The 27,262-nt window shown below is 39.4% G+C and overlaps 1 protein-coding gene across 2 annotated transcripts in view; it reads right to left on the bottom strand.

Annotated features, from left to right (window-relative positions):
* The window catches only part of LOC127795921 (transportin MOS14), a 67,931-nt gene that overhangs the window by 17,890 nt on the left and 22,779 nt on the right, over positions 1-27,262 (bottom strand). For both annotated transcript variants that reach the window (XM_052327900.1, XM_052327901.1), the window contains 7 exons: positions 21,058-21,185; positions 11,499-11,574; positions 7,138-7,258; positions 6,966-7,065; positions 6,432-6,513; positions 3,576-3,658; positions 64-177 (listed from right to left, as the gene is read on the bottom strand). In XM_052327900.1, coding sequence (XP_052183860.1) covers positions 64-177; positions 3,576-3,658; positions 6,432-6,513; positions 6,966-7,065; positions 7,138-7,258; positions 11,499-11,574; positions 21,058-21,185 — 704 coding nt within the window. The remainder of the gene's footprint in view (positions 1-63; positions 178-3,575; positions 3,659-6,431; positions 6,514-6,965; positions 7,066-7,137; positions 7,259-11,498; positions 11,575-21,057; positions 21,186-27,262) is intronic.

Raw genomic sequence — 27,262 nt, 5'->3', positions numbered from 1 at the left:
AGGGGGGGGGGTGTTGTTTTTGCAGTCTTACAACATGGGAAGAGAAGCCTGAAACATTCATACCTGGGGCATTACTTCTGCTTCCGTGCGAGAAACATAATCTGATATAGCCTGGATACAATATAAAGCAGCCTCCACAGGATGCCAATGGCTAAGCTCATCATTTCTACCTGCAGCCTGGAATGATAATTGGCATAGAAAAATGTCAGACCCATGTACGAAAATTCCACTAGGGGGTATTTGGATGGGCAGATGGTGAGAAAAGCATGGTCTTCCGTCAATTTTATGTGATTGATTTTGGTGAAGCACAATAGACGAACTCTTTTAACGAATGGAATATCCATTTTGTAGGTTGAACAACACGTTTCTGCCTATATTCATGAAGGTTAAACAAACACCCTTGTCAATTTTAGAACACTGATGAGAATAGGGAGGCATAAGTAGCATAGGTGACTACATTAGATACTTGTACATGGTGGCATCACCTTGATATTTTTTCTGTTTTCTATTTGTTTTTAAGTGCAGGTTCTTTATTACCCATCAAAAAGAAAGGAAAGGTCACAAAGGAAAAATTCAATCAGAGAATACTAAACTATCCATTTTATTTCAAAATTGAAAACCAAGAAGAGAAGATAAAGAAACCAACAGCGTATTGTTCTAAGAAATGAAAACAGATAATGAAAGAGAAAATAACTATGGGCATAGAAGAAATTAGGTGTCATTTGGTTGGATGGAACAGGGGTGGAGAGAATAGGACAAAAGTGCTTTTGATTGCAACTTTGGAATGGAATTGTCCATTCCCCAAATACAGATGGAATTTTCCATATGTGGGAATGGGCATTCCCTCCAAATACAGATGGAATCTTCATCTTGTTCCATCAAACATTGTTGCAATTACTGTTTTACCCTCCATTTTTTTGAAAATTACAAAATATGTTTAAACAAAAAATAAAATAATATTTTATAAACACTCAAAAATAGTATTTTATTAAAACCCAAGAATAAGATTTCATTAACACTCAAAAAATAAAAATAATATTTTATTAACATCCAAAAAATGTAATATTATTTTATTAACACCCAAAAACAAAAATAATATTTCATTTACACCCAAAAATAAAAATAACATGTTATAAGCCCAAGAAATAAAAATACAATGTTATTTTTTTTAGTCTGAGGCCATTTTTGTCAGTGTCATTTTTTAATTCCATTCCATCTAATACCAAGCATGACATGGAATGGAATGGTCATTCCATCTCATTGCTATTCCTGTTCTCATTTCCTTTCTCTCTACTTCCACTTCAGCAAAGTAAATGGGCCCTAAAGGAAACAAAGAATGAAGTTCATCACGATTTAGAAACCAAAATATAGTGGATGAGGAAAAAAGAGCTTGTTGGCATATGTTAATAATCAATTTATTCCACAGTAATTAGGCATCAAGATTACAAAAATACTCAACTCTTTAAAGAACTACTAACCTGCATTAACACATTTATATATGAATTGGTCAGCTTAGGAGGTGTCACTATAAAACACTGACATTTAATATAATAGCATCCAAATTAGCCTAAGAATGTCAAATTTTATTGCGCAGCCAGCTTAAGAAAAAGTTGCCAATGATTCATGAAAATAGCTCTCATACTAGCCAAATACCCTAGACCACAAGGTAACAAATATTACTGATTCCTTATTACCTAGCGTGAAATGTGACCTCAAAGCACTCAGACCTAGGAGTCCATAAGGCACCCATCCAAGAGAGAAAGGAGACTATTTAAAGCTAAATAACATGTATGAGAAATTTAAGTCTATTCATTCCTAATATATAAACATGTATAGATATTTAATAAACAACACTGCATTATCATCACAACCAGCATAATTTCAATTGTAGATAACAAGCTCAATTTGACAATTAACTAAAATTTCCAAATATCATACTTCTCAAGAAAGCATGAAACTGTAATCTTGTATAATCAGTAGTAGCTTCAATATCATAAAAAATAATTGTACATTATAAATTTGGAAGTAAAGGCTGCAAAGCAAACATAAGCAAGAAGAAGATACCCAGGGGGGCCACCACCACATGCAAAAGAAAGCAACCAGGGACCACTATAAGTGTACAAGCCTTCATGGAGATCCCAAAAGAATAAGGTTTTGTATGTCTAAACTAATCAAAAAATGATAAGCAGCTAAAACCATAATCTCGTCTTCTCTTTTCTTTTCCCTCTTTTTGTTTATTCAAGCTGCTTGAAACTTTTAACTTAAGAGCAAATTGAGCAATCAGTACTTCCTCTTTGGCTTGGCAAAACAATAGTAATACCATACCAGGACTGCACTTGTTAAATGATTTGTGTTTTGCTTGGTTCAAGGCATAATTTCTACCTTGCTAAGGGTTGTCTAAAGTATTCTGTACTTGGCATAACCAGCAACAAGAAGGGACCAGAAGCAATCACTTCTGACAACACTGAATATGATGGCAGCAAGATGTTACAACATCTTCTCCCTCCATTCTTTCTAATTGCTCAAAATGACATTTAAATCATCTATGAAAAGGTAATCCATTGAGATTGTAAGACTATCATCAGAAGATGCACGGTGTGCCAGAATTTGAGTCATCTTGCTAGTTACAGGAATCTCATAATTTATCAGAATGCCTACTTGTATATGCATAAATAATACATGTTAAAAAAGAAAATTGGTACTAGTTCAAACTAACAATATACCAAGCTGCCATATACTGTCTGAAAATAAAATGTGTGTTCATCAAAAATGCCCACAACATTGTTTCAAACACATACACACACATGATCACAATCCTTACAGAATTTTTTCAGTTACTTAAGAAAAGACATACATGGAAGGATTTTTTTTTTTTATAATTATAACTCTTTTAGTAACAAAAGATGGAAAATTTTAAAAAATACACGAGTATGTATCAGATGCATAAAATACATGAGTAGTTTAAAATGTTGCAGATAACAAAAGTGTATATAGTTTCAGTTAGGTACACAGGATATGTTAAAATCTTACTGATTCAAATATTCCATTATATTAGCTTAACATATTCTATAAACATGTTTATTTTAACAATTACTCAAGTATTGCCAAAAAAATAGCCAATAAGCCAAAGCCAATTTGCTGAACACTCTTAGTCCATTTTCTCAAATTCTTAGCTGAAAGGAAACTAGTTCTTAAGCTTTTATACAAACTAGTTTCCCTAATAAGTCTACTAACCATGCAGCTTCCTTCACTAAGTATCAGTAAATTAACTATATAGCATTCATTATATATGGACCTCAAAAAAATGGTTTGCAAACATTACAGCAAAAACATACAGAGTTTCTGGACAATATCAAGCTACTTCTTGAGCTGTAAACCCTAATGATTAGGAGCTTAACATGAATCTCCTCAAAGGACCCAATCAATTTGAAGTAAAATTTGAACACCATGAGAAATTTCAATTACAAAACTTTCCTTTTAATCCAATCTCAACCATGAATTTCAAGATAAAAGGCTTCTTTGAACAATTCACTCTAAGAAACCACATTATGTTATCAAAGAAAATAATTCCACACCTGAACAAGCTTCATGTATAGAATCTTCAGTGTTGCTTCACCTCCTAAAACCAATGCTGCGTCAATTAAGACATCGGCAACATCTAGGTTCATAACAGACTTCGTTAGTGCCATAAAATTCTGAAAGCCAGGATTTTCCAATATATAAATCCTAAACGAAAAATCATAAAACTGAAATATTAATAAGCTATATCACATGAGTACTGAAACAAAAAAAAACAAAAAAAAAAAAATTAAAGTGGGAGTCCCTCTGACCCCTCGGTCTTGGAGCTATCGGTCATTATATTTTTCACACGAACAAGATATTACTAAAGCCAAAATAGCATACAAAATTTATGAGTTGGGTCACCCATCCCAACTCCCACCCATAAAATAAAATAAGCAGGTCTACCTGACAAGCTTACAAAAATAAAAATAAAAATAAAAAAAGCAGGTCAAACTGAAAAGCTCACATTCTCCAGAAGCTATAGTACACCAATGATGCATCTTTGATGAAGATCAGCAAACGGGTTTTGCCTAACTATTAAAACCTTCATCGTTTTATCTGCTACAGCAAGTGATATTGTTCATCATATTCTCAGCTTTAGAACATATCTTTTTGGGCCAAAGATAAAAAAGCTACAAGATATACATCAATATTACAAAATTGAAAAAGATTTTCCCAGAGCTAGAAGACATGCTGTGAACATTGACCATCAACTTTCTTCATCAAAATGGTAATAAGATGTAAGTTCTATCTTCTGTTTACTTCTTTTTTTTCTTAATGAGCTTTACTTCTGCACTTGCACTACATTGCTTCTCTATTTTCCTAAAACATCTACTTCCTCTACCTACAAAGTAATGCAAATGCCAAATATGAATATACCATGAAAATAATTTAACAAGTATTTTCCTTCATAAGATACATTCAATGTATCAATGATAATGGGAATATAAAAAATCAACAAGTGGCCAATATGTTAGCCACAAACTTTTTCTTTCTTCTTTTTTTTTTGTTTTTTTTTATAGATAAATTAAACTAAAAAGCACTACCTAAAAGGGGCTAAACCTTGTAAAACAAAAGAAAGCCAAATAGGCAACAACTTAAAACAAACTCATCAAGAAAATTCAGAAAAGAAGGAAACAAAAAACAGAACGCAGCCAAATGTCCACGAAAATATAAGAGAAGAATAGGGCCCCTAAGCAAAAGTTATCAAGAAAACTCAGCAACCTAAGTTCAGGTCCACTTGAAATAATTAACAAGAGGAGCACAAAGATACAAATAGAATACGCAACCACTCACAACAGGTTATGCTCCCACAAGGCTAACACATAAACCTTCCATCCTTAGACATATAGTACCTTTTTCAATAAGCAAGCCTCAATTCACACCACTTTATAGCCTAAAGATCAACTAAGCTGTTAATACAGTTAATCTCATGAATTAATGCAATTTTGCTTTGAAAAGATTAGTTGAAGTCCTGACAGAGACACAGGGCACACAATAAGACTCCTCACTAGGTTTGTAAAATATGACACTATCATCTGCAAAAAGAAGATAAAGAACACTCAAACTAACACCAACAATGGCCAGTTTCGAAAATGCTAAATCAATCAATGTTGTCAGCTCTAAAAATTGACTGACTAAAAGCCTCCACAGCCATAATCGAAGGGTAAGGTGACAACAGACCTTCATCAAACCTCTAAGAATAATAAAGAAAACCCTAGGCATAACATTGACTAAAACAAAAAATCTAACAATCAAAACTCACAACATCATCCAAAGACATCAACTCGACAGAAAACCATTCTAGTTAAACATAATTTTATTTTTAGTCTGAGCCAACAAGATCCTAGGCCAACATCCAACTTACAAAACCCTTGAATCATCCTATGTCTAGAGTCCAAACACTCATTAGCTGCAAGACTACTTAAGAATTTAACACCCCCACAAAGTCATTCCAGGAATGAGAAATTATGTGAGATAACGAACTTCAATCTCCTAGAAGTAATATCTTTCAAGAATTTTATTATAAGCTTCCAACAGGACTAATTGGCGAAAGTTTCTTTTAACTCCCAAGACTTTACCTTCTTAGGTAATGAGTTCAAAGAGAGACAATGAAGGAGGGAGTAGCAGTAGCAGAACTTTGCCAGTAAGTGTTTAGACAGCTAATAAACCTTTTTTTTTTCTGAGGACATTTGCACAAGTTCTAAGGACATTATTGAGAATGCTCTGTTATTTTATTGCATCTGAAGTAAAGTAGATCATCTGCCTAGTTAGCACAGTTGACAACAGAATCCTGATAATAAATGTTGACAGCAGGCCAGGTTGATACATGAAAAAAATGTCTTTTCCTAAAGCTAAAACCTAAAGGGGAACTCCTGCAAATGATTAAAAAAAGAAGGATAGCAAAGTTCTGCTAAATTATATTCTTGTTTCTCAGTTATGAGGTGAGTTGTCAATGCTGAAAGATGTTTAAGTAACCAAGCCAGAACCACAAATGCAATTTCTGAACAAGGGAACGGAGGAGGAGGCTTATTAGTTATAAGATGTTGGATACATAACAAAACAGATGCAGCAAAGTTATGATTGTGAGGAAGGTTGAAGAGGGTTCTTAGTCATCTACAAAAAAAAAAAAAAACAGCGGGCACATAAATATATCCAGCAGAGTATGACAACATGGCATAGACCGAAACAGTCTTTCTAACTAAACAAAGAGGTGAGGAAGAAAAACCAAAATTTAACAGCATTGTATTAACTACTTGATTCATCAACAAGTTAAGGCATATAGATATTACAACATTATTTTGTATGACACCTCAACACGAGCATTCTGGAAATCAATAACATTTCCCTAACGAACACCTAATTCATACCATATCTAGTTTGTTTGAATTCCTTAATGTCCTCTTTCGAAAGATCAGCATAACCCTGGGGATATTGAACTCTGAAGCTCACCTGGCAGGAAGTAAAAAGGATGAGTGATTAGACCAGCAGTATCATGCATCTTACCTTCATCCAGTAAAGAAATGTATTTGCCAAAACTTTCTTCTTTTCCTTGAACAAGAAATACCAATAAGATTTGCATCTATAAAATGAAATTAAATTCCAATCGTTTATAAAAAAACCAGCTCTTGGCTGAAAACCGCAGTAAACCAGCAAACAAGGAAATCCATACTTATTATACCCTTCTAGATGCTAGTATATCCTCAAGATAAAAAAGAAAGATAAATATCATTTCCACAAGAACTACGAATTACAGAACTAATAATTTTTCCCACATCTGAGGAACTAAAAATTGGATGTCAGACATCAGTAGGTTTCCTTTAAAACAGAAGACCATGGTACAGGATTACAGAACCTCAAGTTTTTCATGCTAACATATGAAATGACCTTTTCTTAGAACTCACCAAGGAAACAAGTGATTCATATGATGAACGAAAAACCAACAGTCTCCGATTTCTCTCTGCTTCTATTGATGCTTCATTACCAAATGATACATAGGCATCCCTGAGAGACTAAAACTGTCACATCTGAATTTGTTACTGACAAAACTGAATCAGGAACAGCACAGTGGATTACCTTTCAATTAAATAAATCTGAAGATTGTGCCAGAAATTAAATGTCATTGAAGCAATATCATATTCAGGGTGTGAAGCAACTTCCAACAAAGCATGCACTATCAACATTGACTCATCTGAACCTGCATAAGTTTTTTTTTTTTTTTTTAAGCAAAGAGAGAAAATGTACTTCAGGTACCAGAAAGATTGAAAGTTACATACAAAACCAGACTGAAGATAATTGGAACTAGATTAGGCCAGGCTCACAATAAGAGATATCCCAGGTAAATTATGTGGACTGATAAAAGCAAATGGCCCAACAAGGGTGATGCAGGAAAGTTGTTGGGCCAGCGCATACATTGGATATAGAAAGAAGGGAAGTAGGTGATGCTAGTAGGCCTAACCTTAGTTTATATGCAAATGATTATCAGGCCAAGGCCGTAGTGGGTAAAAAGTTGTTTTGGGCCCGAGGAGGAGACTATTTGATTGGCATTTTGGGACAAAACATGCTCCTCTAGTCCTCCTTACACCCATTTCTCCTAGTCTATAAACGAAAAGATGGGTACTCTTCTCCCTCTGCTGATTTAAGCCTCCACAAGTGATGATCTATTGATCACCCACCTACACAAAGACCTGTCTCATTGGGAAGAGGGAAGTCTCTTCAGAAGTAACTGAGAAAGAAATGAAGGTCAGAGGGGCTTCCTAGGCTGTTACCAGAATTGGGTCCTCAAGGTATAATCCAGTCTTTTAAGAAGGGTTGTTGGGTCGTTATTTCTAAGCATAAAAATGCTTTTGTTGTATGCATCAGATCTCAAATGCTGTGTCAATAGCTGATGAGTCTGTCTATTCTCATCTTAAAGTAATTCACTGTGTGACTCTGTCTAGGGTGTCATCAGAATTGGCTCCCTTGATCTTTTATTTTTTTTGTAATGTTATTCATTTATATGATCTTCATGGATTTGATGGAGAGAATGATGAAGCTACCACAAAGGAATGGATTAATCAGTTGCTGAAGAAACCAAGAGAACCCATTGAAGAAGTGCTTGATATGAAAGAAGCTCATCTCAAGGTGGCAATCTCTTTTGTCGATTTCTGACAAGTGGTTAGGCAAACCCCAATAGAAAGCATTAGAATATCTGACAAATTGCAGAAAATTGATCTTGTCATTTATGATCAGTACATCTAAGTTTTCTCGTTGGAGCCAAGTTTCTTTTTAACCCAGGGAGATTGATGTAAAAGCAGATTCTTTGTTTATTACTGTTTTTATTTTATTTTTATTTGATTAATTATGGTCAGTATTTAAGTTATTAGGTTTTTGAAACTGATTAGGTTTTAAGGACTTTTTTTTTTATATTATCTTTAATAAGTATTCATGCGACTAGCATGTGGCTTTAAAATAGATGCATTCCTAAGATTAGAAGGATTCCTCTGTGATCAAGGACTAGGATTTAGTTATTGCTGTAACCCTAGTATAAATAGCCTTTCAAGACACTTTGTAGGTAGCTGTTTTTACTCTAATTCAACTTTTGAGGTTTTCTTAAACCCTAATTTTAGGATCTTCACTCTAGATCTATCTTTTGTTGTTTTCGCCCTAGTTTTGCTGATTCTTCCTCCCACACTACATTATTTTGTCTTCCTAAACATGAAGCCAGACAAAATTTAAAAAATAGTAGTGGCAGGCAGCTGCCGCCACCAGTGGCCAGAACGAATCCCAACATATCTCGTGATCAACGATTGAAGCCCAGCAATGGGTCAAACCTCTTCTTTAAACCCATCGACTAGATTCTATCCTTCTTGAGCCCAATCAAATGCCTGGGAAAGGAGGGAGACCAAATGAGATGAAGGATGAAGGTGCAATATTAAGCTTAAGAGATACCCATGAAGAGGATTAAATAGAAAGAGATGATAAGCAGGAATGGTGGAGTTTAATGGGCATTGAAGGCAGCGTGTGTGAGGTTTTGATCTTAAAGAGCATTGGTACAGGTGTTATACAACATTTGGGAATTGACAGAGCCTTGATGAGAGCTCCTGCCAAAGAAGCCATTGAGAGAGGTCCGGGGGGAATAAAAGCAGCAATGCTGGGGAAGGAGAGAAGAGGGGGGGGGGGGGGGGGGGGAGATAGGACATGAGAGAGAGATTGGGGAGAGAGTAAATGGAGACAGCATTTTGAAAATTTTAACAGCCAAGATTTAATGGCAGGGGGCAACCTGATACAACCTTTAAACCTCTGGGGTACCGAATATAATTTTTGGAAATCAAGGGGTTGTCCCATGAATTAGGCCTTACCTCAAGGGTAGTTACTGTATTTTACATATTCCTTCTTATATTATATGACATATTTGATGCAAGAGAAATTTTGCAGGCTTTTGACCATGTGGAGAATCAAAGCCTTTTTTGTCAAGCACACCATTCTTCTTGTGTTCCAGAATAAAGGAAGTATTTTAGCCATCTATTTTTTTCTTTTTTCTAGGTTAAATTCCATTTGTAATTATCAACCTGCTAGGCCTAGGATTAGGGTTTTGTTTTATAAAATATCCAAAAATTGGACCAAGGTTTTTGAACCAGAAAAAGGAAAGGGTAAAGGTCAACCTAAGGTCAAACCGAGTTTAAAATAATTAATTAATTAACTAAATATCATTATAACATACAACTAAATTTTTTTAAAAAGTACAAAACGAAAAATAACCTAGTTAGATTAATTGAATCACCAATTCAGCTGGCCATTTTTCCCTATAAATGGTTCTCTGGATCTCTGGAAAGTTTTATTATTTGAGGATAAAGGTCATATGTAGGTGACTGGTTATGCAAATGCTGATTGAGCAGGCTGTCCATTTGATAGACCGTCCACTTCTCGCTATTGTGTTTTGGTTGAAGGCAATCTAGTTTATTGGACAAGCAAAAAGCAGCATGTTGTTGATGGCTCTACGTGTGAGCTCATTTGGCTGGAAGTCTGGTGATTGAGATTCTATGCAGCTTATGTATGACAATCAATGCGGTCTTCATATTGCCTCTAATCATGTTTTTCATGAAAGGACCCAACATATTGAAATAGACTGTCACTTTTGTTCAAGATGAGAGGGTCAAGAGGGCAATGCCTCTTGCAGGGGCTCCAAGGGGGGGAGGGGGGGTGCGCGCCCGAAACCTAAACAGATTAAGAATTGGAATTGGAAGATTTGTTTCCAAAATCCAAAACAGAATGGGAATCCTGTTCAAATTAGGAGTTTTATTTGCCTTAGTTTTCGTCTATAAATATATGGGCATAATTCTTATAATTACAACCTTCTCAAATGGTGGAAAACACCAACACCTAGATTGGCCATGGACGTAGGCATTCTTTGCTGAACCATGTAAATTTTGTCGTGTGCGCAATTTTGTTCCACGTTTTTTTTATAGCTTGATTCGTTCCCTAACAACTTCGTGAGAGAAAAACTGGTTTCCAATGAGATTTATACAGCATTTGTTGGGACTATGGATCAGTTGGCTGACCTGTTTACTTTCTCTTCGAGGTCCGAAGATTGAGTACATTTGTTCCAAGCTAAGAACATATGATATACATGTGCCTGCTTGAGGGGGAGTGTTGAGAATTCATATTAGCTTAGTTGTATTAGGTGTCTTGTATATATTAGTTGTACATTATACCTAGCATAGGTAGCTTGTACATAGCAATTACAGTGTTTTGGCATAAGTACTTATAAACCTAGCTTAATAGAATTGAATTGTTCTTTTCCCTCCAATTTCTCCTTTCCTCTCTTCTTTTTCTCTTAACTCTGCATACCATTTTTCATAAACCACCTCAATAGCACCTTGCATATCTTATCCTCAATAGGTGTCACTCCAACCTTCCTACGGATATTCTTGTTTCTTATTATGTCTTTCTGATGCTGTCATTTCAAAATGGATTCTAAACAAAATGGCAGGATTTTCACTGGAAAAATTCAGGTGGGAATAACGAGAGAGTTTTCGTCTCCTATGCTCTACAGTTTGGAATGTTCTTGTTTGCCTGATGAGTGAATGATTTAATTATTTTTTCATTTAGCTGCAAAGGTTTCAGATCAACAACAGCTGGACAAAGGGACAGAAAACAGCAATTTTCAAGCTGAAAATAGAATTTTATCTACTTTTCCATGAAGTCAGTTCTTGTGGATAACACTGATCCAGGTTTGAACTAATTCTTGGATTTTGTAGTCGCAAGTGATCTTGTATAGGAATTAGAGGTATTCTCTTTTGTATGCTCCTTTACACAAGTGGCTTCCCATCTCTTCTAGGAAGTACTTGTGATGGCACCCTCTTTATTGAACTTCCAATAGTTAATAGGGGCATTACAAAACAAAGTAATCTGGAGCACCCTGAAATTAGGGAAAGGCTAAAATCAAGGATATTTACCATTTGCAATCAACTCAAGATATGAATCACCCATGTCAGCAAATAAACGAGCAATGGCCTTCACATCTTCCTCATCCTGAAAGTAAATGAAATGGAAAAGCAAAATCCTCTTATTATTGCAATTTATGGTATGACATATCATAAAAAATCACTCCACAGTTAAAATGACAAAATATCAGACCTTAACCCACTAGGTGTGGTCAGCTACATGAATTCTAGCCATATCTTCTAGAATTCATAATGTTTGATTCAACAAGTTCTACACTGGTTGTCAGCTACCTAAAGCACCTCCTCCTTTATCTAGCCGTGGGACTGACTCTAATGTTTAAATAACAATAACAAAACAGAAACATGCCTACCTGTATTAACTATGTGCCTTTTCAGGAATTGCTGTATAGACAATTCAAAAGTTGCAATTTTACCACAGAAATATTTCAGTGATATCAAGACACTCAGCTATCATACAAACAGCTCTAGTTAAGGAAAGATAAGAAGGGTGTCCCTGTTACACTAGTTGCATGTTGAGCCCCCTGTAATAGGCTGTTAGGCCTTGATTAAATAAAGACACGCGTATAGGCATAGCTGGAGGAATGTTCCAGCATGTCACATGGCAAGTTGTAAGGCAAGTGGTGTGGGATAACCCTTTTTGGCGCCCATTTTAGGCCATAGATCAGTATAAATACAATTGATCTACGCCTACCCCCACATGTTGAATAAAATTGGAAATTAGTTTCCCTCCCAATTCTCGTTCTCTCTCTACCTTACTCTCTTTCTATATTTCTCAATTCTCCCCCTAAATTCCCCAATTCCCTCGCGTCAACCATTCTCAAGCAATTGAGAAATCCTCTTGTCAGATCGGGAAACCGACGCTTCCCAGAGACTTAGTTATGATGGCCAACGGTACCCGCATGAAGCAAATGGAAATGCAGTTGCAGTAGGTGACTGCTGCAGTGATGGAGGTGTAGCAACGGGTAGGAACCATGGAGGATACGATCGGAGTTATGGTGGACAAGAAGCTGGAGGATGTTGCAGATCAGTTGCAAGGAGATATGCGCAACCAAATTCACAAGGAGATAGGGGAACACAATAACATGGTCCGAGATCAAATGCACCAATTCATGCTGATGTTCTCAAATCAAGCGCAAGTAAGGATATCCCTTGACTTTCCCCCTCGTGAGCATTCGGATCCAATACTTCCAGGTATTGGCACGAGTCAAAGAGTGGTCGGATCTTCTAAATTGGGGGGTGATCTGGTGGGAATGGGTGAAGACATAGTGGAGAGGAGGCCAAAAGTTCTGGTGAATTATGGCCACTCTAATTTTCCAATGCCCAAATAAGAATTGCCAATGTTTGATGAGATGAAATTGAGGTGGTGGATCAAGAGGTGCAAGAAGTTGTTGAATATCCACCAGGTGGTTGATGACCAAAAAGTTAATCTAACCGCAGCATACTTGAATGATGTAGGGGATATCTGGTTTCAAGACTAGTTAAGGGTGAGAGATGGTTGGGGTTGGGATGAATTCGCTAGGGATCTACGTGAAAGATTTGGTGAATGGAGGACTGTGGACATTGTGGAGGAGTTTAACAAATTGAAGCAGATGGGGACAATACACAAGAATGCTGAAGAGTTGAAGTCATTCATGCTCCACAAAAATCCCTACTTGACAGAGGAGTACTTGTTTCGAGTTTCATCAACGAATTGAGTGTTGACCTCAGATCCATGATGAATGAGGCCTAGATCGATGCAAGAGGCGACAGAGGATGCATTGTTACAGGAGTTGACCGTTGAAGCCTTAATGAAGAAACAAAGGGGACAGAATAGAGGAATGAATCCAAGAATGATACTGTCTAGAGGAAGGGTTCAGAGCAAGGAGAATTTTAGAGGAGGAACAGGGGTGAAGTACTTGGCCAATACACCCCCTAATCCGAGCTTACCACAAAGAGATAAGCTCATTGAGCAGAGAAGGACTGTTGATTTGTGTTTTAGGTGCGGGTACCCCAGGGCACCACTGCAAGAAGCAGTTGCTCCTACTGGAAGGAGAAGAAGGAAGAAGAGGATGAGATAGCTATGGAAGAAGAAGAGTAAGAAGAAGGAAGGGGGGTCATTTCCTTACACGCGATTAAAGGAATGGCCAGTAGCAAAATTATTAAAGTGGAGGGTAAGGTTTAAGATAGTACCTTTATGATCTTAATAGACAGTGGGAATACCCACAATTTCATAAATGAGGGCACGACCAAGAGGAAGAAGTGGCCACTAGCCAACACACAACCGCTGTCTGTAATAGTGGCTAATGGAAGTAGGGTCATCAGCAAATCCGCATGTTTGGAATTTTGTTAGGAAATGCAAGGGGAAGATTACCAAGCTAACTTAAGATTGCTTAAGTTAAAGGGGGTGCCATATTGTCCTCGGGGTTGATTGGATGAGGGGAGCAAGTCTAATCAGTTTTGACTTCAACAAGCTGGAGGTTACCCTAGAGAAAGATGGAAGAAGGGTAGTGTTGCAGGGAAATATGGAAGTGGGGGCATGCAAAATGATCAAGGGAAAGAAATTGCAACAGCTGTTCAAGAAGAAGATGTCCCAAGTAGCACAATTATTCTCAATTGAAGCTACTGATCAACTGGAGTTAGAAGCTCAAGGAGACTCTAAATTGGGAGATCAATCATCTACAACCACTTGGCAGGTACAAGAATTGGCTCTCCTTTAAGTGTTATTAATTGAACATCAAGATCTCTTTGTAGAGCCTAGGTCACTCCCCCCACAAAGATCCTTGGACCACACCATACCTCTTCTACTAATGTTGAATCAATAAACATTAGATCCTATAGATATCCCCCAAAACTCAAATCCGAGATTGAGAAACTTGTCAAAAAAATGCTAAACCAATATGTGATCAGGCCTAGTCGCAGCCCATTTGCTTCCCCTGTCCAATTGGTTAAGAAAAAAATATGGTACATGGCGGTTTTGTATTAATTACATATAACTCAATGCCGTTACCATTGAAGATAAATTCCCTATTCCAATCATTGAGGATCTATTAGATGAACTCAAACACGCCTCTGTATTTTCTAAGCTAGACCTAAGGTCAGGATACCATCAAATCAAAATGGATCCGAACGACATACCCAAAACAGCCTTCAAGACACACCATGGCCATTTTGAATTCACTGTCATGCCTTTCAGCTTAACCAACACACCAGTCACATTCCAAGCCCTCATGAACCAAATTTTTTAGCCATACCTTAGAAAATTTGTGCTAGTTTTCTTTAATGATATCCTAATCTATAACCCCCTCCTTTGATCAACACCTAGACCATCTTAGGGCTACATTTAAGATCTTGAGGTTCAATAAATTGTACATCAAGAGGTCAAAGTGTGTTTTCACACAAAAACAAGTGGAATATCTGGGGCATATCATCTCAAGGGTTGGGGTGGGAACAGATCCCAAGAAAATTGAGGCAGTGGTGGCATGGCCAAAACCTACCAGCATCAGGGCATTGAGAGGGTTCCAAGGGCTTATCGAGTATTACCGGAGATTTGTAACGAATTATGGGACGATAAACAAGCCATTGACTAACTTGTTGAAGAAAGACAATTTTAAATGGAACCCTAAGGTTGAGAAGGCTTTTGAGAAGTTAAAGAAAGCACAGAGTGAAGTACCAATGCTTGGACTACCTAATTTTAGCAGGCCATTCGTGCTAGAGACTGATGCTAGCAACCATGGGATAGGAGCAGTCCTTTCACAAGATGGTAGGCCCCTAGCCTTCCTTAGCCAATCCCTGGCTCCTAGACACCAAGGACTCAACATTTATGAGAAGGAGTTGATGGCAGTCCTTATGGCAGTGGAAAAGTGGCAACACTATTTGGAAGGTGGAAGATTCATTATCAAAACAGATCATGAGAGCCTGAAATTCTTATTGCAGCAAAGGCTACATAACCAATTACAGAAGAAGGGCATGACCAAGCTCATGGGATTGGATTATGTAATCCAATTCAAGAAGGGAAAGGAAAATGTAGCAACAAATGCCTTGTCATGCTGCCACGAGGAAGGAGTAAGTGCAACCATTTCAATAGTTCCAGATTGGCTACAAGAGGTTATAGATAGCTATCAACAAGGAGAATGGACCAAGGGGTTGTTGGAACAACTAAGCCCGAATGCCAATAGTAGACCAGATTACTCATTTAATAATGGAGTAATAAGGTATAAAGGAAGGCTGATAATTGGAGAAAGTGAGGAGTTGAAGGGTAGGATCCTACACGCACTACATAAATCACCCATTGGGGGTCATTCGGGCATTCAAAATACCTACCGTAAGGTACAACAAGTATTCTTTTGGCCTCAGTTAAAGAAATATGTATGGGACTATGTGTTGAAGTGTGATGCATGCAGAAGATGTAAACAAGAGACTGTGGCTCATCCAGGCCTTCTGCAACCCCTAGCACTGCCAAACCAAGCGTGGACCAATATAACTATGGATTTTATAGAAGGGCTTCCAAGATCAAAAGAGAAGGACTGCGTTATGGTGGTGGTGGATAGATTTTCTAAGTTTAGCGACTTCATCGGCCTATCTCATCCATTCACAGCACAGGAAGTGGAAAGGACATTCATGGATAGTGTGGTGAAGCTGCATGGAATCCCATAGTCCATAGTATTAGACAAGGATAAGATATTTACCAGCCTATTTTGGAGGGAGTTGATGAGATTACTAAGCACTAAGTTGCTGATGTCTACTGCCTATCACCCTGAAATTGATGGCCAATCAGAAAGGATAAATCAATGCCTAGAATCATACTTAAGGTGTTTCAGCATTCCACAACCAAGGGGATGGCACAAATGGCTGGCAATAGCCCAAAGGTGGTACTATTTGAGCTTCCACAGCTCAATCAGGATGACCCCATTTGAGGCCCTCTATGGCTATAAGCCAAGGCTTCTATTGGCACTGGGAGGACAATTTACAATGGTTGTAGTGGGAACTTATTTGCAGCAGAGACAGGAGGCTATTAGATTGGTGAAGGCAGAGTTGGCTAGGGCACAAAACAGAATGAAGCAGTTTGCTGACAGAAAAAGGAGTAAGAGAATTTTCAGTCGGGGAAGAGGTCTACCTGAAGCTTGGGCAGCAACATCTCAAGGCCTTAACCCATCAGTCCATCTCCAAATTAAGCCCTAGGTACTATGGCCCATTTCCCATAGTGGATAAGATACCCGAGGAGACACAAATGCACCCGATGTTCCACATCTCCCTCCTCAAGAAGGCTATAGGAGCACAGAGATCCACTGCCTCACTCCCACCTATAGCAAGAGAAGACAAAGAGGAAGCAACACCCATCGTCATCCTAAACAGAAGAGTGATTCGTAGAAATGGAGCTCTCCTCACCCAGGTCCTAGTCAAATGGTCATCCCTCCATGAGGACAATAATACAGGGAGTATTTGCCAGACCTTCTCCAACAGTTTCCCAACTCTGCGACCTTGTTACACATTGCTTGATGACAATAAATGCCTTAAGGGGAGGGGATTGTTACGTTAGTTGCATGTTGAGCCCTATGTAATAGGCTGTTAGGCCTTGATTAAATACACACATATAGGCATAGCTCGAGGAATGTTCCAGCATGTCACGTGGCAAGTTGTAAAGCAAGTGGAGTGGGATAACCGTCTTTGGCACCCATTTTAGGCCATAGATCAATATAAATACAACTGATCTACGCCCACCCCTACATGTTGAATGAAATTGAAAATTATTTTCCAGGCCGAATAGACTAATATATCCTGAACTTTGGGTCAATTTTCAATTTTATCCAATTTTGACATTTACTTCAATTTAGTTATCGAACTTTCACATTTGTTTCAATTTTATCCTCGATCGACCAAGCATGTGCCCCAGCTTATGTGGCGGCTAATGTGACCTTATTGGACACATCAGCAAAACACCCGACCCGACTCGTCTCGCCCCGACCCGCTTGCTTAAAACCTATTATTTTCATCCTTTAGCTAGGGTTTTAACCCCTTTGTGCGTTTGTTGCCGCTGCCGCTATCTTTTTTCGCCATGGCTGTGGGTCTTTTTCTTTACTATGGTTGTGTCGCCAACAACCATGGGGTTTTGAAGCAATGACTTTAACAGGTATAAAGGCGTTGCCTCATCAAATAATCAGAGAAAGGGTCGTTGCTGGCAGCCATAGGCGTCGTGCTGTGGCTTGACGATTTGACCATGGCTGAGACCGCGTCGCCAGTGTCCGGTGGGCTCTATTGACTATCATTATTCAGCTATACTCAAATGCATCTTCTCTGTTTGCACGTCCCTTTTCTTTCAACGAAGATCGATCGGCATCATGTGTTCACCGATTGGTCAAAGGCCGCGATTCCTTGTTCATAGTTGCCATGGCTTGATGGTTTGGCCATGGTCGTGGCTATTCTCTTCACACCAAAGACCGGTCAAGGGTCCTCTCTGACGTGATTTCTCCAGCAGCAACCTTTTCTTTTATGGTTGCGTTCCGCCATTGTCAATCTTGGTTGTTAGCCGTGGCCGATCAACGCGATTAATGTATGAGGTTGCCGGCGGTGAAGGGCGATGAAGTCGCCGATGAATGATGGAGGAGCTTTTTTGGTTGCCTTCCGCTGTTGTCGATCTTGGTTGTTAGCCGTGGTTGATCAATGCGATTAATGTATGAGGTTGCCGGTGGCGAAGGGCGATGAAGTCGTCAATGAATGATGGAGAAGAAAAGGGTGGTCAGCGGCAGAAGGATTGAGGCGATAAGGAAACAGAAAAAAGGCAGTGGTGGTGACGGTAGCGGCAACGCACAGAGGGGTTAAAACCCTAGCTAAAGGATGAAGATAATGGGTTTTAAGCGAGCAGGTCAGGGTGAGACGGGTTGGGTCAGGTGTTTTGCTAATGTGTCAATTATTGGCCACTTCGGCGGCCACGTAATGTGGGGCACACGCTTGGCCAACGAGAATAAAATTGAAGCAAAAGTGAAAGTTTAATAACCAAATTGAAACAAAGGTCAAAACTGGATAAAATTAAAAATTGACCCAAAGTTCAAGATATATTAGTCTATTCGGCCTATTTTCCCTCTCGATTCTCTTTCCTTCCCATTTCTCTCTCTCTCTCTCTCTCTCTCTCTCTCTCTCAATTCTCCCCCTAAATTCCCCAATTCCCTCAAGTCAACCATTCTCAAGCAATTGAGAAATCCTCGTCAGATCAGGAATCTGACAGTCCTCATATTTAGGCCAGATTTAGCATAAAAAAATTGTAAATCCTCACATAAACCAACCACTTTCTTGTTGAACACCATGGAATGCAAGGCTTAATAATATAACATTTGCAAGTCAAGAATATGACAGCTTCCTAAAATTTGAGGGCTTGAATATGCTTTTTTCAACATAAATAGATAAATCACAAGGCATTAAACTTGCTTCCTACACTGTCAATTGAAGTTCAGTTCTCAATTAGTCTGGAATACAAAGCTCTTGCAAGAAAGGATAATCCGATAAAAAGCATGAACAAAATAAATCATGAAAATATCTTCTTTCTCAGTAGGAAGAAGAGGAAAGGTCTGCAAAACAAGAGGAAATATTCAGTTTCAAACCACAGCCATCAAAACACATTGAGAGCTTATCTTTCATTACACAGCTAGAAAACCATTATAACAATTTGATCCTCTTATGCAAAAGTGCATAGGCATTCATCTAAAAGTAATTTATTTAGTTATTTATTTTTTGATAAATGCCTCTATAGTATTTGCCACACAAGCCCAAAAAAAAAATCCAATGAATTCAATAAGATGCTCTGCTAGCCCAATAAAAATATTGCTGCACTACTACAGCTCAAAGTTTCAGGGCATTTTTTATGATAAATTACTAAATCATATTAGATTTTAATTAAAAATTTGAAGAAAAAAGAACTAAGAAATCTAGAAGAAAAATTATCAAACCAGCATAAAAATCAAATAGTCAACTTATCAAAACAAAGAGATAATCACATCAGAAAATTAGAAATAACTACTAGATATTTAGTCACATGTCAAAAGAATTTTCTGCTGACTTTTTACTTTTGCTTCCAGAATCTCAATCAGAGTCATCTTTATGCACAGGAGAGATTCATATCCATACAGGGATAGTGAGGAGTTTGATCTAAATATGAACCTATAGGAGAATGTTGGAATAATCCCCCAGCTTTCTAACTCTCAATAACACTCTTCTTCACAGCGAAAAATCACTCTCAGAATCACTCACCAGATGACACACAAGATTGACGATAAAACAGAAAACAAAACACAAACTGAGAAGCAAGAACACTAAGAAATTTATCCTGGTTCGGTCTTTTAACAAGACGTACATCCAGACTGCCCTAGGCATTTTATCTTCACTATCTTGAATGAAACTTGAAGGATTACATGCACTAATAACCTCTCCAGCCTTATACCCAGAACTGCTGAGAGTTTCCCTAACCAAAATACAAAGATATACCCTCTTAGTATTCAAGTAGAACCTGCGCATACTCCTCTCTTCCCAAGACAGAATAAAGCTCACCCCAAAAGACTAACATCCGACCTCTATTTATACAGCATAGAGGCGGTAACAGAAAACTATTAAAACTACCGGAAGTTACAACCAACTAACCGATTTAACAAATCTGCTAACTAACCATTCTAGAAACAAACCTTCTAGAATAAAACAAGTGATATACAAATGCTAACAGCTAAAGAAACAACTCTCTCGAGATAACCAAGCTAATCTAATACAAGTGATTACAACAGAGAATAAGCAGAGTAGAAACAAGGTTTTCCCAACAGGCACAAGACAGTCAATTACACATCACTGTTGAACAGAGGCAGGATACCTTGTCCTCAATGATCATCAAATACCTTCAACATAATAAGTCAAAAGTATAATTTGTTTAAGGAAACAGTAACTGATTTTAGCAGAGATCGGCTAAGTATGAATAGCAACAGTAATGGTACAAAGCATTAAGGCAGACAAGATAACAAACACATGATAAAATATTGTTAGGCTTCATCTGCTGCTTCATTATAATACAACAACATATCCAGCCGTTATCCCACTAGCTGCAACTAATCCTGCCACTATTAGGTAATGACTAGCTTCTTCTTATGGAAATAAAAATTGGCATTAGCCATTGGTTTTAAAAGTTGAATATGATGGAATGGACAATAATGGCTGAAAGTATTAGACCATACCCCCTTTTAATTTACTTGAGATGATAAGTTCATATTTGAAGCCTAATACACCAATCACAAATAGTAAAAACAACAAGAATAGAACAAAATTTCATTTTAATTATCCAGAAGTATCTAATACAGTTAAAGGGGCAATAGAAAGGGGAATTTCTTCACCACCATAACAAGGGTGATTCATCCCTATGGTTAGCTTCCAAATACCCAAACAAAAAAAAAAAAAAGGCCACCCAGTGCACGAGGCTCCCTGCTTTGTGAGGGTTCCAAACCTCAAACCAGTGACCTTCCAGTCACAAATGAGTAACCGTTGCTACCAAGGCTTGCCCTCTAAGTAAAAAAGAAATTTGTGTAGAACTGTGCCAAAGCAATACCTTTGAAGAATCTCGAAGCTGTTCCTTTAGGTTCATAACTTGAGGAACAATTACTTGAATTAGCAACATCTGCTCAGAAAAACCACCAGAGTTTCTTGCTGCGGTATAATGTATTAATTCAGAAATTACTGCAACAAACACCAAAGGATATAAAATGCATCAGAAATAGGTCCAAAACTTCTTATATAGATTTAAAAACAATAGAGTAAGCTAGAGCCCCCTTTAGCATTTAAACAAAAAAAGGTACTTCTTTTTATATGGGGCAAAAAAGAAGAAGAAAGAGGAAGCCTGGTGTTTGGGATATGAGCATTGTGAAAATAACATTATAAGGTACCAAAAAAAAAAAATTCCCTGCATCTATCAACAAATAAAAAACATATGAATAAAAACTCAAATTCCTAAGATATTGTTATATTGTCAACAGAATTCATTTAACAGTTTCAGCTGTTAAAGAGAGGAAATTCTGCCTTCTCCACAGTAAGCATGACAAATGCATGCATTGTGCCAAATATGTGCGGTTATAAAAATCAAAATTACAATTGAGATTATTTGTAACAAGGTTGGACAGTTAGAGGGATGCCTACTAAAGATAAGATGTGCAAGATGCAATTAAGATGGCTTGAACATATCAAAATAAGACTAGCAGACACCCCAATGAGGTGAGTGGATGGAAGGGAAAGAAGTTTGTAGCCAAAGACAAAAAAAGACAAAAGAAAACTTAGTGAAAAATGTGTTGGGATTCCAAACTAATGCTCTGAATTTCTATTCAATTCCTCAATTCCAATTGGAGTTTTTACACAGCTTGCTAAAAAAAAAGAACAATAGGGCATTCGAGAGGCCCCAACTCTCCAACAACCTTCTACAAAATTCCCCCCTCTCTCTCTCACTCTCTTTCTCTTATTTATACCCCATCCTACTCAGCATAACCGCCTCTGGTAGCACATGCTGGTTTGTTACAAACAAACTAGCTATTTCCACTTTACCTCCTTGCCCCTGCCCCTTGGGACGCCTTTGGTAGGTCCAATGGACCGGGGGCCTATCATTATCCCCCCCTCTCACTTTCACCTTGTCCTCAAGGTGGAAATCTGGAAATTGTTGCTGAAGGAGGTTAACCGGTTCCCATGTTGCTTCTAAGGGGGGCAGCCCCTTCCATTGAATTAAAACCTCCCTGCCTTATAGATTACTTCCCGTTCCCGATCGAACCCCTAGAACTGCCTCGGGCTCCACCAATAGCTCCAAATCTGCACTCAGCTGGCTGGGAACTTGCACACTAGTCCTCAACGCCCCTATTGCCTCGCGTAATTGGGACACGTGGAAGACGGGGTGGATGTTGCAAAGGGAGGGCAGTGTTAATTTGTAAGCAACCGGTCCTACCTCCTTTTCAACTTCAAAAGGACCATAAAATCTAGGAGCTAATTTCTCATTGGAGCGACCAGCCAATGATTTCCGACGATATGGCCACAATTTCAAATAAACAAAGTCCCCCACTTTGAAGTTTACCTCTCTTCTCTTCTTGTCAGCACCTCTCTTCATTACCGATTGAGCCCTCAACAATTGAGTCTTCAAGTCATCCAAAATCTTATCCCATTCAACTAGTTGTCGTTCCACCATTGACACGGGTGTGGTACCTCTTTCAAACCTCACCAAGGCTAGTGGTTCTCTGCCATACACCACCTGAAAAGGGGTCTTCCTTGCAGTTGTATGGTATGATGTGTTGTACCATAGTTCAACCCAAGGTAGCCACATGGACCATGATTTCAGTTCAGAGGAAGCAAAACAACGCAAGTATGTCTCCAAGGTCTGATTCAGTACCTTTGTTTGCCCATCAGTTTGTGGGTGATAGGCGGTGCTTCGATTTAGTTTAGTACCTTGGAGGCGGAACAATTCCTCCCAAAATTGGCTCATGAAAATTTTGTCCCTATCCGATACAATGGACCTTAGGAGGCCATGTAACCTTACTATTTCCTTAACAAAATTTCCAGCCACTTCCCCGGCAGTAAACGGATGTTTCAGCCCGATAAAGTGCCCATATTTACTTAGTCGGTCTACTACAACCAATATTGAATCCATTTTGCCCGACCTTGGTAACCCCTCAATAAAATCCATAGCAATATCCTCCCAAACTTGATTAGGGATGAGAAGAGGCTGCAGTAATCCCCCAGGTGTTAAAGCTGAATATTTGTTCTGTTGGCAAACAGCACAACTACTCACATAGTCGTGAATGTCTTTCTTCATCCCTTGCCAATAAACACTAGCCGCCACTCGCTTGTAAGTCTTCAAGAACCCTGAATGACCCCCGAGACTGCCATCATGTCCCTCATGTAGAATCAATGGAATGAGAGATGACCCTTTCAGTATGTACAACCTCTCTTTGTATAGCAGTTGGCTACCCACCCACTGAAAATTGGGTTGGGCAGCAGGATCAGTGTGTGGATCCTTGATAATTTGCTGCACCCTGACATCTGTTCCTACTTCGCGAGTCAATTGATCCAGTTGGATTACTTTTGGTACTATCAAAGCCATGAAGGCTGTTGTATAGTTGATGTGTGATAACCCATCAGCGGCCTTATTCTCCAATCCCGGCCTATAATGAATCTCAAATTGAAATCCCATTAGTTTCACCATCCATCTTTGATACTTGGGGCTTACCAACCGCTGTTCCATCAAGTATTTGAGGCTCTTTTGGTCAGTCCAAACCTCAAATTTCCTCCCTAAAAGATAATGTCTCCATTTTTGCACCGCAAAGACTATGGCCATCAATTCCCGCTCATAAATTGATTTCGCTCTTCCTAACTGATTGAAAGTTTGACTGAAATAGGCAATGGGTCGGTGATTCTGCATTAAAACAGCCCCCATCCCCTCCCCCGAAGCATCCGCCTCTACCACAAAAGGTTTATCAAAATCCGACAACGCGAGAACGGGCAGGGAAATCATCTTCGCCTTAAGCTGTTGGAAAGCTTGCTCGGCTGCCACATCTCAATAGAAATTATTCTTCCTCAACCATTCAGTTAAGCGTCTTGCCATCTTGCCATAGTCTTTCACGAAGCGCCGATAATATCCCGTGAGCCCCAAGAAACCTCTCAATTCCTTCATTGTTGTAGGAGTAGGCCAATCTACCATCGCTTACACCTTAGCGTGATCAGCTGACACACCTTGTTGGGAAATGATGTGGCCTAAGTATTCAACCTTCGGCTGCCCGAACAAGCACTTTTTCTTGTTAGCAAGTAGCTGATTTTCTGCCAACACTTTTAAAACACAACGTAAGCGCTTTGTGTGTTGCTCTAAACTCTTACTATACACCAATATATCATAAAAAAAACCCAATACAAATCGCCTTAAATACTCCCTGAAGATATCATTCATTAGTGATTGAAAGGTTGCGGGTGCGTTTGTCAACCCGAACGACATAACTAGGAACTCGTAGTGGCCCTCATGTGTCCAGAAAGCTGTTTTGGGAACATCTTCAGCCTTGACCCTTATATCTGATGGTAGCCAGATTTTAGGTCCAGCTTGGAGAAAACCACAACCCCGTGCAGCTCGTCCAGCAGCTCCTCAATCACAGGTATAGGGAATTTGTCAAGAATGGTTACCTTGTTCAAAACCCTGTAGTCGACACAAAACCGCCACCCTCCATCTTTCTTCTTAACCAACGACACCGGGCTAGAAAATGGACTGCAACTTAGCTGCACAATCCCAGCTCCCAGCATCTCGCCCACCAGTTTTTCAATCTCATTTTTTTGCATGTAAGGGTAACAGTAAGGTCTCACATGTACGGGTGTTGTTCCTGGAATCAAGTTAATAGCATGGTCTCTTTTTCTGCATGGTGGCAGCCCCTCGGGATTAGAAAAGACCCCTTCAAACTCGTCCAGCACTCCTTGCAACATCCTAGGGATTGCCCACTGTTTTTCTTCAAATTTTGTTGTAATGGCTCCCAACTCCAGCAACATCCCCTCCCCACTTCCCTTAAGAGCTTTCATCATGGCCTTCAAAGACACCATGGTTTTACTTAAGCTTGGGTCTCCCTGCAGTGTTACTACCATACCCTCCACTCGAAACTTCATTGTTTAAGTTTTCCAATCCACATTCATTTTCCCAACTACGGCTAACCACTTCATTCCTAAGATAACATCCGAGCTACCCAGCTCTAAAGGCAAAAAATCCTCCACAATTTGTAGGTTTTGTAGGTGCAATTTCACCCCCTTGCAAATGCCAGCCCCTTGCACTGCCATTCCTGTCCCCATAATCACCCCATACCCAGCCGTTTTTGTTCTTGGCAGCCCCAACCGCTGCACCAACTCAGCTGCTATAAAATTATGTGTTGCCCCTCCATCAATAAGTACTACCACTGGCAGCCCTTCAATATCCCCTTGCAGGCTTCATGGTTTGTGGCATTGTTAATCCAACAACTGAATTCATTGAGAGTTCAATGACCTCGCTGCCTTGCCCCGCTTCTTCTTCCCTCCCTTCCCCTGTTTCAGCCTCGACTCCTTCCTCTTCCATCTCTTCATCATAAATCATCATAACTTGTAGCTCCCGGATCTTTACACCGGTGGCCAATAGAATATTTCTCATCACAATGGAAACATAGACCCTTCTCCCTTTTAGATTTCCACTCAGCCTCGTTGAGTCATTTAAAAAGGATAGTGCTACCACTCCCAGCCACTGGTAGCTTGTTGCTCGCCTGGCTAACAACTCTCGAATGAGGAGTCGAGCTTTTTGATTGTATGAGAGGGAGTCGAAAAACATTGGTTGTAGAGTGGGTCGGGAAACTACTCATCGCTGGCCCGAACGTCCTACTATAGCTGAGTATGGCTACATTCTTATCCTCGATACATTGAGCCATCGACGTGATCCGATCCAACCCCCTCAGTTGCAATACCCTGATCTCAGCCCGTATTTCCGGCTTAAGGCCATTAATGAAATGGCCTTCCAAGAACGCCTCAGAGACTTCTGACACTGGCACGGCCAAAGTCTCAAACATCAGCCTGTAATCCTTGACAACCCCTTCTTGTCGGAGAGCCAAGAACCTCTCCTCTAGTGACCCCTCTTGGGTTGGGCGGAATCGGTTGAGAATACCTTGCTTGAGCCCCTCCCAGCTACGGATTCCCCTGCGCCTAGACTCCTACTGGAACCAAGCAAGGGCCCCTGCCTCGAAGCACAACGCAACGGACTCGATCTTCTCATCATCGGACAGCTGGTTGATCGTGAAGTACCTCTCCGCTCGGAATATCCAGTCATCCGGATTGTCTCCCTCGAAGGTCGGCATCTCCAGCTGCCAACCTCTCCCGTCTTGCTGCCATCCGGCACTCGTGCCCCCCCCCCCCCCCCATTCTTCGGTTCATGCCGACTCCAGGGGTCACGTCAGAATCTTGGTTAAACTCCATTGGCCATTCACCCCCATGGGTCTTCGCCTTCCTCTCCCGTTCCTATTCATCCAATCTTGTTCGCATGATGGCGAACTGTTCGAGCATCTCTGCTACATTTCGATCTATGGCTTGAATCTCTCCCCTCATCGTATCGACCTCCTCCTCCAGGTCCCCCACTCTCTCGCTCAAGTTTACCATGGTGATCGACAACCTGGCTCTGATACCAAAATGTTGGGATTCCAAACTAATGCTCTGAATTTCTATTCAATTCCTCAATTCCAATTGGAGTTTTTACACAGCTTGCTAAAAAGAAAGAACAATAGGGCATTCGAGAGGCCCCAACTCTCCAACAACCTTCTACAAAATTCCCCCCCTCTCTCTCACTCTCTTTCTCTTATTTATACCCCATCCTACTCAGCATAACTGCCTCTGGCAGCACATGCTGGTTTGTTACAAACAAACCAGCTATTTCCCCTACTACCCTCCACCCACTTTACCTCCTTGCCCCTGCCCTTTGGGACGCCTTTGGTAGGTCCAATGGACCGGGGGCCTATCAAAATGTTTTGACATGTAATGGCTAGAGATGGTTGGACAGCCAGAACTCACATAGCTGACCCCACATGGTGGAAAAAACATTCTCTATAACGGTGATAGAACAGAATGCATGAAAATCCAATCAAAATTAGCCATATAACTTCAATTACCAAACATGCATTGGATTTATGTATTTATAAAGTATTAGAGATAATAATGTATAATATCTAAATAATCTAAACAACAACACACATGTTGTGATATAATTATTTGGTGATACCACATCAACAAAATGACTTGGTAAC

The sequence above is a fragment of the Diospyros lotus genome, chromosome 2 (genome assembly GCF_014633365.1).
Source record: "Diospyros lotus cultivar Yz01 chromosome 2, ASM1463336v1, whole genome shotgun sequence".
NCBI classification, from domain to species: Eukaryota; Viridiplantae; Streptophyta; class Magnoliopsida; order Ericales; family Ebenaceae; genus Diospyros; species Diospyros lotus.
The sequence above is the reverse complement of the archived record's forward strand: the minus strand, read 5'-3'. Positions and strand labels throughout refer to the sequence as shown.